The sequence below is a fragment of the Macadamia integrifolia genome, chromosome 5, assembly GCF_013358625.1.
Source record: "Macadamia integrifolia cultivar HAES 741 chromosome 5, SCU_Mint_v3, whole genome shotgun sequence".
NCBI lineage: Eukaryota > Viridiplantae > Streptophyta > Magnoliopsida > Proteales > Proteaceae > Macadamia > Macadamia integrifolia.
The window spans coordinates 21,767,252-21,778,026 of record NC_056561.1 but is presented as its reverse complement, the minus strand read 5'-3'; the positions used below and the strand labels follow the sequence as shown (position 1 = coordinate 21,778,026).

General features: G+C 37.3%; 2 protein-coding genes across 2 annotated transcripts in view; one reads left to right on the top strand and one right to left on the bottom strand.

The window, feature by feature from the left end:
* Positions 1–1,797, top strand: part of LOC122077956 (probable methyltransferase PMT9) — a 6,651-nt gene extending 4,854 nt beyond the window's left edge. Inside the window, exon 7 of the mRNA XM_042643840.1 lies at positions 1,741–1,797. Within this exon, the coding sequence (XP_042499774.1) occupies positions 1,741–1,797 (57 nt within the window). The remainder of the gene's footprint in view (positions 1–1,740) is intronic.
* A 4,195-nt stretch (positions 1,798–5,992) lies between these two features.
* Positions 5,993–8,152, bottom strand: LOC122078804 (cytochrome P450 78A5-like). The gene is given in 3 exon segments (XM_042644940.1): positions 5,993–6,939; positions 7,041–7,810; positions 7,813–8,152. Coding segments are annotated over 3 exon segments (1,572 nt in total). The 5' UTR covers positions 8,012–8,152; the 3' UTR covers positions 5,993–6,336.
* Between the last annotated feature and the right edge of the window lie 2,623 nt (positions 8,153–10,775).

Here is a 10,775-nt window from a genome sequence, read left to right as displayed (position 1 = left end):
TTTAGATACATATGTTTAGGAGTAATTAGAATTAGATCACAACCATTAATCGGTTCACTTTCGCATTATTAAAAGAAATAAAAAAATAAAGTGGCTGCTCTCCCTGTGTTCGACCCGTAGCTACACTGATCCGTACGCTTGCGGTTACATTTTAAATCTCAAACACTTGGATATCCGTTGTTAGGAAAAAAAAAATCATGTAGTTAACAATTATCTTGAGATTTTGAATATAAAAAATTTGGGACAAGGGGTAGGTTTTCTCCTTCATATATTTCCACCGCCATTGTTGATGACTACTTACAATTCTTCCATGGATTAATTTATGTTGAAATATCTAACATGGTCGAAGAATTTGATCGATAAAAATTTGATCGAATAAATTTTTTTAATATCCTACTCTGATCAATTCTTTCGAAAAGAAATATTGTGATAAGCGTGAGCCCAATGAAACCTGCTAGAAAGTTGAAACTTATAATTTTCATTATCAGCATCATTATTACAGGAGGGCACCCTAAACCCGAGTATATGGATGAAGAGGTGAAGAAGCTTAGGGTGTATCCAAATATCCAATCTAAAGCTAGAACTGATCGATCCTTAGATAATAAAATTATCCTTAATTTTAAGGATAGAGAGATGTAGAGATTAGAGGTATATAATGATTTACTCCTCTACTTGCAGTTCTTTGTTTTCTATAATTTCTGCTACTTACGCAACAAGGTTTGCTTTATTGCAACTTAATTTGTTTACACTTATATTATACCCACACCACATCAGTCCATGTGGCATCATGGTGGTACTCATTCAGGACAATTAATTAGATCATCATGAGCCCTTGAATAGTTTATTAGTTCCACACATATGTTTCAATGATGCACTAGTCTCACATTTATCAATATTAATTCACTAGCTAGTAGAGTGGAATCTTCACTTTGGAGGGTTTTCTTTTTTTTTTTTTCGAAGAAAGAAAACAACTTACAATAAACTAGTGTTAACAGAAACTAGACACCTAGGACTAACCATATTCTTTTGCATAATAGTGTTTTTTTGCGCAATAACCTTAAGTATAGACATAGGATAATCAGTTGCCCTTACAATATCAAAAGAAGTGTTAGTCAAAAAGTGAAGTTCAAGTCTACGAGCTATAGTGAACCAGGGTCATGACAAAAAATTGTTAGGTTGCATTAGAGCGTTTAAACCATGAACATCACTCTAGACTTTCCGGATCTCCCACCCTTGCTTGTGAGCTTCTTCTAACCCATAAAGAGTCTCCGCCATGACCACTTCAACGACCTTTCCTGTCATCAAATAGTGAACACGAAAGAGTAAGCACTCTTGGTTTTAAGGGGGGCGGGGCGGGGCGGGGCGGGGCGGGGCGGAATAACTGCACATGATCAAACCAATTAATCATAATTAATCTTGAGTCTAGGTTATATAATATTTCAATGGGTGAAGCGAAGTACTATTGAGACATGGGATGGGAAAGTTGTTCTATCTTTACAATGACCTTAGCTATTGACCCCCTCCCCTAACTAAAATGAAAGCTTGAGAGAGAAGAGTAAGAGATTTGGAGCATAGCTGAAATACAATGGTATACAAATGATGATGTAAATAATATACACATGGCGGCACATAATTTTTTTTAAAGAATGAAAAATATAATAAAAGAAAAAAAAGAAAAGCAGATGTCGGGGTATGGTGTCTTAAATTCCATTTGTGACAAATGTGGGTTGATTTCCAAAGATTGTGAATAAGTTGAAGACTCCAAGGCTTGGAGGAATAGGCCCACCTGTGCGTTAATCATTGTTACTAGTGGGGTCTCAATGAATTGGTTGGTCTATGTAGGGGTTTGGAATGGGAGCCCCCGAGAAAAATTTTCTAGCGCTATATGGGTATTTTAGTAAATTTCGTGTATAGGATTCTATTATATAATTAAAGCAAGGTCCTTTCTCTATAAGTAATCTAAGAGAGGTGTGAGGACGATCATTGTAACCCTACTCTCTATTGACAATGAATCAAAATCTCATCTCATTGTGGATGTAGGCAATGTGGCCGAATCATATAAGTTTGTGTGCATTGTGTAATTGTTTATTCTTGTTTTCTCATTCTTTTTATATCGTTTTAAGGTTGTATTTCTACAAAATATAACAAGCAAGTCAAAAAGGCTAACTTAGGACAAGGCCCTAACCAGAAAATCCACAGAAGAGAGGCTAAATCTTAGACCAAGGGAGGAAACAACAACAAAGGGAAATAGAGAAACATCCAACCAAAGAGGAGATACAGCAAAACTAAGGTGAGGAACAAAAAAATCCAACCAAATAAGGGATAAATCAAAATCCATTATGGGGGGAGAACAAATGATATATAAAATTATGGGTGAGGGGAAAGTGTAGGAAAGATGCTTATTTCTGTTAGAATCAAAGTAAATAACACAATTGTGAAAGATTTTATTCCTGATTTCAAAGGAATCAGCACACATTCATATTCATTTAAGGTAGAATAAACAATGTTTGCATAAAGAAAAAAAAAAGGAAATGAACTATGTCGGGGAACATAGCATACACTTTTTTTTTTTTTTTTTTTTGGAGGAGAAAAATAGTCTTAAGGAATGCTAGTATATGCAACGCTCCCAGTTAGAAAACTACTCCCCTTCATTTATATGTGGAAGTGGAATGGAATCTTCCTTATGCATAGACTGTTCTCTTTCATATCTACTATTCCAAAAAGATCGACTTGATGATCATGACAGTAACCATCAGAAGACCTTTCAGATCAACTTTTGTGTATGCGCGTATGTGTTGATACCTCATTCGCCAGATCTGCCAGGTCAGAGATGCTGCCTTCTTGCATGTGTGCCACGTGTGTGGATATGCCACTCCTAGAATGCAATTGTAATCTGCAAAAGATTTGGGAACCTGATGAGGTGTAACCCTATCATCTCCTATTTATATGTAGGACGAGATGAGAATCAGTAGAAAGAGAAAATACAGCAACTTGCACTTCATTGGGGAAAAGAAAATCAGTGTAGATCGTATATTCAGGTCCCATATGCATCTCCTTTATGTGGGAAAAAATATAAAGGACAGAAGCTTTATAAGAACAAGAGAGACCTCTAGCTCTCCTGGATGATTTATTCTGTCAAGGATTTGGATCCCCCACACAAAAGAGCTCGCCAAGATCATGGTTGGGCTTTGGGTTCTTATTCTGCTCTCATTTGTTGTCTGTATTGTAAAGTGCAGATCAAAAAGAAAAGGCTCTCTCTCTCTCTCTCTCTCTCTCTCTCTCTCTCTTAAAGTTAAATGACCCAATCCCAAAACTATACTGAGGAATCTTATTTGTGTAGTAAATAAGCTCATTCAAAAAGAAAAGGCTCTCTCTCTCTCTCTAAAGTTAAATGACCCAATCCAAAACTACACTGAGGAATCTTATTTGTGTAGTAAATATGCTCATATGCTCATTCAAAAGTTCATGTAAGGGATAAAGGAGAGCACAAAGGTGGTATGCGAGCATAAAGTTACAAAGCAAGCGTTACATGACAAGGCTATGATTCAATGGTTCTTGGTGCCTCGTTCTATCAGCGCCTCCTTCTCCATGCCTTTCTCAAATTGTTGGATTATTATCTCGCCATATGATGTTATCTAAATAGCTATAGGCAAGACCTGGACAATGGGTGCTAAGGAGAAGAGTCGAATCCGTCCTCTCTCCCTTGAGGCACCAATAAGTTGACACTAAAAAGAAAAGAAACTTGTGAATAATGTTTATATGGCAAATTGCTTCATTGATTAACTCAAGAATCTTCATCAGTGGAATAAAGATTGAAATGCAGATTGTCATATTAATGAGAAAAACATGTTAAAATGTATGTATAAGCACCTGCACCTGAGGTCCTAACCTAGCTAATTAACAATGTCAAAGCCTTCACTTTCAAATTTACTTAAGGGAGTGGGCACGTAGCGCCAACCCAACATATCATCAGGAATATATCACCAAATATAGGAATTGGTACAGAGCATGCGGAGATATATCATTAGAAGGTGGTGGTAGTAAAGACTTGAGACGACATACTGTCATAGTCATGCAGCCAGCCAACCAAGAGAACCACCCACCATTAGGCTGTGTTTGGTAGCCAGAGAAGAGAAGAAAAGAAAAGAAAAAAGTATAATTTTGTATTTTTTTTCTTGGGTTAAAAATTTTTCTTTGCACTTGATATTTCTTCACTTATGAGAAGATTCCCTTTTTTCAAATTCAAAATTTTCTTTAGGAATTATAAAATTTTCTTTTACTCTCCCAAAAATTTTCTTACCAAAAACACAAGAAAACATGAAAAAATATGAAAACATATTAAAACAAAAAATGAATGATTACACAATGATTTCCTATGTGTCTATCTCTCTCTTAAAATTCAAATATTTTTCTTTTCTTCTCTTGATAACCAAACATATATATCTTTTTATTTTCTCACCATTTCTTATCTTTTCTTTTCTTTTCTAGATTCCTTTTTATTTTCTTTTCTTCTCTTCTCTTGGCCACCAAACATAGCCTTAGCGGAAAAAAATCCTCAATAAAAACCCACACGTTAAGCATTTGCTCTTGATTTGCTCCTGTGCTCCTCAATAGCAGTAGGTTTACCAACAAAAAAAAATAGCTTACTTGGCATCCAACTCTTCTCCAGACACCATCACTGATAAGATTTGGATATGCAATCCAGTATTTGTTAACACCTTGAGTCATTGATCCTTTTCCGGTTACTTGTCGAAAAAAGATCCAAACCGAAACCGACTCTCCTAAACTATAACCACTCATCCAATGGTTAGGAGGAGTTGAAAGCTTAGGTACCAAAAAAAAAAAATTTAGTGGACCTAGCTGAAGCATCCCGCAGCATTAAATGATAATTAATGCTTGAACATTATTGATATGGATCTTATACACTTGGAAGATCAAGCTGAGCCAGTCCAAGTCAAAATTTCAAAAATTCCGATCCGATCAAGAGTTTAATAGATTCGACCAAGGTAAAAATGGTTAAAAATACCAAAAAAAAAAATCGACATTTAAATAAGATAGGTCTTCTTAACTGATTCACTATGAAGTCAACAAGTCAAATCGTTTTAAAAAATATTAAAATATTTTTTTATCAAAAAAAATTCCTCTCTTCTATTCTTTTATTTTTTATGCATTTTTAAATTATTATTATTAATTTATAAATATTTATTAAATAAAAAGAATGAATGTGCCTTTACACACAATGATAAAGTTGCATTATTGCAACATGTTTCTCACAAGTTTAAAACCTGATAAGGCTGATGTCCATCTGTGGTGTTAATTTTTTCTTTTTAATACCATGGAGAGGCCTGCTTCTTCTTTGTTCTTTCTTTGTTCAGGAAAAAGAAGAAAAGAATAGAAGAAAAATGTAATTTTGATCTAACAAATTACTTTTTAACTTCTTAGAAAGAGTTTTAGAGGGGAGGGGAATGGGACAAGTTCCTGAAACTGCGATCAAGCAGCTCAAGCTTTAATCATGGAAGGTCATTATACTTGTTTCTTTCTTCACAACACTGATCTTTGATTTGAAAATCTAAAATTGTTTCTAGCCTTCTTTTTCACCCTCTTCTGTTTGCAGTCAACATTTAAAATGAGGGATATTTCTGTTCGTTTAAATATCGATCTATTTAAATATCGCATCGATTTTTGTGATGGCCGATACCAATTCTAATGAGCACCAAAACCATGGTTACCATTTACTTCAAAGGGATTAAATAAGCATTTAACCAAAAATGAAACACATGAGAATAAGATGACCTAACACCCCCTCCGCTCCAAAACACACTACAATGATAAAAATGCAATTCATGAAGTTTGGACCACTACACCTCAACCATTCAAGAGCCAAGTGTACACTACCCCCTACTCATACAAAAAGCTCAACCCCCCCCCCCCCCACTAATACTACTATAACTGAAGAGAAAATACCACAGATACATAGACTGTGCGCCCCATATTTAAAAGAAAGATGAACATATAATGCATAAAAGTCAATACAATATAGACAAACCTTCAACCCCACTTTCCCACATGAGCAGAAACAACATAGATAGTTAGTCTCAGCCAGCCATTAATTAACACAAGGTGGATGGAAGGAGAAAGTGACACAGCTTAACCAACCAAGCTTACACTTACAAACGAAAAGACTAAAACAAGAAACCCAAACTAACCAAGCTACCTCCTTTTCTTTTCTTCTTTTTTTCTCTAATCTATAGCTAAATAAAAATACTACTCCTAACTATCTCTGTCCTATCATATCAAAAGAAAAGCAAAAACCCACACCACAAAAGCCAGCATCATTCAAGAACTTCTTGGAACAGCAACACAAACCAAGGGATTCTTCATCTCAAGAGAGAGCTTGAGGCATTCAGACATGTCTACACCACAATCAGAAGGAACCCATTTGAAATTTTGAAGCAACTGAGCCAACCATATCTGAACAGTAGCAAGACCCATAGTCTTACCAGGACATACCCTTCTGCCAGATCCAAATGGTGCCAACCTCAAATCCGAACCCATAATGCTCACTTCTTCCTCCATGAATCTCTCAGGCTTGAACTCATTGGGTTCTGACCATATAGTTTCATCATGTGTTATTGCCCACATGTTCACCATAGCTGTAGTTCCTGCAGGGACGAAATGGGCCCCAACTTGAACATCATGGACGGCAAGACGGGCCCAAGAAAGGAGGGGACCTGGAGGGTTCATTCTAAGGGATTCCTTTATTATGGCTTGAAGGTAAGGGAGCTTCTGCAGATCAGAATCTGATACGTTTCGGGTGGTTCCCACTGCAGCATCTATTTCTGATTGCGCTTTGGATTGGATTTCTGGGTTCATCACCATTCTTGCCAAAATCCACTCCAGAAGAATCGCCACTGTATCAGTCCCTCTGAATATCATCTCCTGTAGTCACAATTGCAGAAATGGGTATTTTAGTCACTGCTCTTATTGAAATCAAACAGTTAAATAGCCCAAAAAAATTATCAAAAGATGACGAGACTTACCCAAAGAACAGCAATCATGTCCGAATCACTGATCCTATCCTCCTCCTCTAAGTCAAGCAAAACGTCGACGAAGTCACCAATAATGGTGGTCTCATCACCCAAGACTCCATTAACCCTCTTCCTCCTGTGCTCTTCAATGATCTTTCCAACAAAAACATTCACCTTTGAAACCAGATTTTGGCATCTCTTCCTCACTCCCTGCAAGTCCAACCAACCCAGAACATGGAAATGATCACTCCAGTTAAAGGTCCCAAGCAACTCATACCCTTCACTTACCAGCTCTTCCAGCTCATACCCATCTCCACCCTTCTTGAAATCATAACTCATCCCAAATACACTCATCATAACATTATTTAACGACCCAAAATGCAGCAACTTCTTCACCTCCACCTTTCCTTTCAATTCCATGGAACTCTTTATCTCTTCCACCATCTTCAATCCGATTTCACATCGGAAAGCCCCAAAACCAGAGATTCTCTTGGGGCTAAACAAGTGGGTAGCTGAGATTCTCCTTAAGTTTCTCCAATACTCTCCGAATGGAGCGAAACCCATGGCTCTGTGAAATAGTAGCTCGTAGGCAGATTCCTTAACAGGTCGATCCGCAAAGGCTGTACTGCTGAGAATCTCTTTAGCACTATTAGGGTGGCTTGAGATGATGAAACGAGTGAAACCCACAGAGAAGGCCATGAGATGAAGGGCATTAAAGCGGTGGGAGAGCTTGGCAAGAATTCGGTGGGCCACAGGGCCAGTAAAGGCAAATAACGAGCCAGAAGAGGGAACCCAGATGGTCCTGGGATTGCCATTCGAGATTGAGTTTGAACTTTCGAGATAGCCCAAGCGAGCCCACCAGGTGAAAGCCAGAAGCCAAAGATGACGAGCAGAAGAACTGCGACAAAAACCACCTCGATGCTGAGAGCAGGTGATGAATAAGCAGTTTGGGGGAAGAAGAGAAGCTGGTAATCGGACGACATTTTTAATGATGCTCAGTGGTTCCCAGATAAGAGATGACCTTGTTTCAGGGATAGGATCGTATGCGTATGAGAGAAAGAGTAGACGAAGAGGTGTGGGTATTGCAAGAGGTAGAACTGAAACTCGCAGGATATGAAGGGTTTGGAAGAGCAACTCGGTTAAATAGAGGATGGAGGGAGGCTTCGATTCTCAAATTACCTCCGCTACCCCCGAGATTGTCAAATTCCCTTCCCAACCACCCCACCCCGAAAAAAAAAGAGAGAGGGAGAGAGAGAGAGAGAAGACAAGTCTTATTTCGTGAACTTACAAACATGCCTCTTACCAAAAATTAATATACAAATATGCCCCTTCCTTGATTCATCTTAATTTAGATCTTCTCCAGAGTACTAGGAGTAGGACCTAGATCCTCTCAAGTGCACCTATGCATCCAATGCATGTTCAACAACCAGGGGTAGTTGCCCGAGTGTTACCAGCCATCTGATGAGTTGAGTGCTTTGGGGCACTAGAGAAGATCGGGTCCAGCATGCTAGTATGTCTATTGCTCATCGAATGGTTGGCAACACCTAGGGTGCGTGCCTGAGTGATGCTAGCCGTCCAGTATGAACTGAAGAGGATTCGACTAGATAGAAATTGGCTTTCTTTTTTTTCTTCTCTCCAGATTCCAATTATAAACTTATGATTCTGCCAAAGTTCCAATTATAAACTTATGCGTCTAGCACTCATTAGACGGCTGGTAGCACCTGGCATGTGTGCCCTGATATTACCGACTGTCAGATGCGCATTGGAGAGGATCTGGTTGAACATAAATTGTCTTTTTTTTCTCTCCAAATTCCAAGTATAAACTTATGATTCTCCAAAGTGCCAATTATTCTACTTTCGGTAGAAAAACTCTACACTGAGTTGCAGTCTCCGTGCACATCTTTGATGGAAAATCCTTATGAAACCATCTAATAGCATCTCAAGCGTCCATTTATAGAGTTGCCTTTTTGGTGGTCCAAATGGTGCCCCTTATGGGCTAGCTGCTTTTCGATTGGCATCCCACCAAGCCTGCTACTCTTCTGGACACCTCTCCCATCAAGCCTACTACTGTCCATCCTTCTGGTTGCCATCAGGCTCAGGGTTGTGGTTCTCTTCACATTCTGACTGATTTTCTTTCTCCTTTTTTTTTTATCCTTATTGGGTTTGTAACTTCCCATTTGGGGCTATATCTCCCCCATTCATTTATTTAATGCATTTACTATTCATCCAAAAAAATAAATGACTATCTAGTCCTACTTACGAACATATAAGTCCGTTTGTCACACAAGATTAAAAAGCTGCTAATATGTATTAAGGAATCAAATGTATCAATGTATTCTCAAGTTTTTATTTTTATTTATTTATTTATTTATTTTTATTTTTTTGGTATAAAGGATCTATAAAAGTTGACTATCTATACTCGTTACCAAGTTTAGAACCTACTTCTAGTTTCATAAACCCTTACTTTTAAGCAACCCCCCAGAGAGAGAGAGAGAGAGAGAGAGAGGAGAGAGAGAGAGAGAGAACGTGTAAGGCTGCAAGCAATACAAACACTCCTAATACTCTAATAGGACTTAGAAGCAGACATTAAGATCATTCAAACATATTCCACTCGGCCACTTTGCTACAGTTTCTAATCCATATAATTTTTTGTGCAAGAGAACGCTACGCTGCTGGTGTTCAGCACATGGGCCAATGAAAGGGCGTGCGGAAGTATTTTTAGCTCTATTAGGGATGACTATTATTATTAAACCTTGTTTATCAAAATTTAAAAGTGGAGGGTTGTAGTAGGGTTGGAAATCGATAGATATAGATATATTAGGGGTGACTATAATTATTAATGGTAACCCTAAGACTAATGATCCTTGGTTTGATCATTAGATCTCATTTACTGAATAGTTGATTCATATGATTTGTCAATTTCCAAAAATGTCAATACATACATGCAAATATCTTAGAGTATTTTCAGAAGTCCTATTCTTATTATTTTCCATTTGACTTGAGATTTCTCAAGACATTAGCTACTTTACAAGTTACTTGGGATAAACTAGACTTCAAATATCAATTATGCATGCATATTGTTTGGTTTCCTATTTTTGAAGAATCTTTAATAGAGACCAACCTCCTTCTAGTGGATCTCTTGCCCTCAATTTCGCCAGTGTATGATAGAAAAGTATTGTTCAAATAATAAGTATGTATGGCAAAAGGTTATTCAATTCTACCATTTACTAGTTGGCTTTGATGCTTTTTAGTTGCTTCATTAGCGTAGTCTAGAGTAGGTGAATTATAACATCAGAGTTAAAAGGCATGTAACTGTTGTTGTGTGCTTCTATGAGAAAAGTATAATCAACTCTACAAATATAGAATAGAAAATTCCTCATCTTTTACTAATATTTCATTTTGAATTATAGAAATCCATGGTTGACTTGTAGATAATTAATAGGGGAAAGGCTGGCGTTGTGTCTAACATTGTGTCTACCTCTCTCCTTTCAATATGGAAATGTCTCACTCCTCGTCCCATTGGTGAGCTGCTATTCCAACAAATGCTCAACCTCTCCCTATTTAATATTATCGAGGAAAAAAAGGTGAATTGTTGACGAGTTGATTTAGTCATAATAGAAATTTTGTATCCTGATAGCTTTATAGTGGAGAAAAAAAGTTTTCTTTTAATGATAACGATTTCAAGATAAGGGAAGAAATGAACATAAATAAAGCGACATATATGGATTCACCAAATCCAAAGGGATA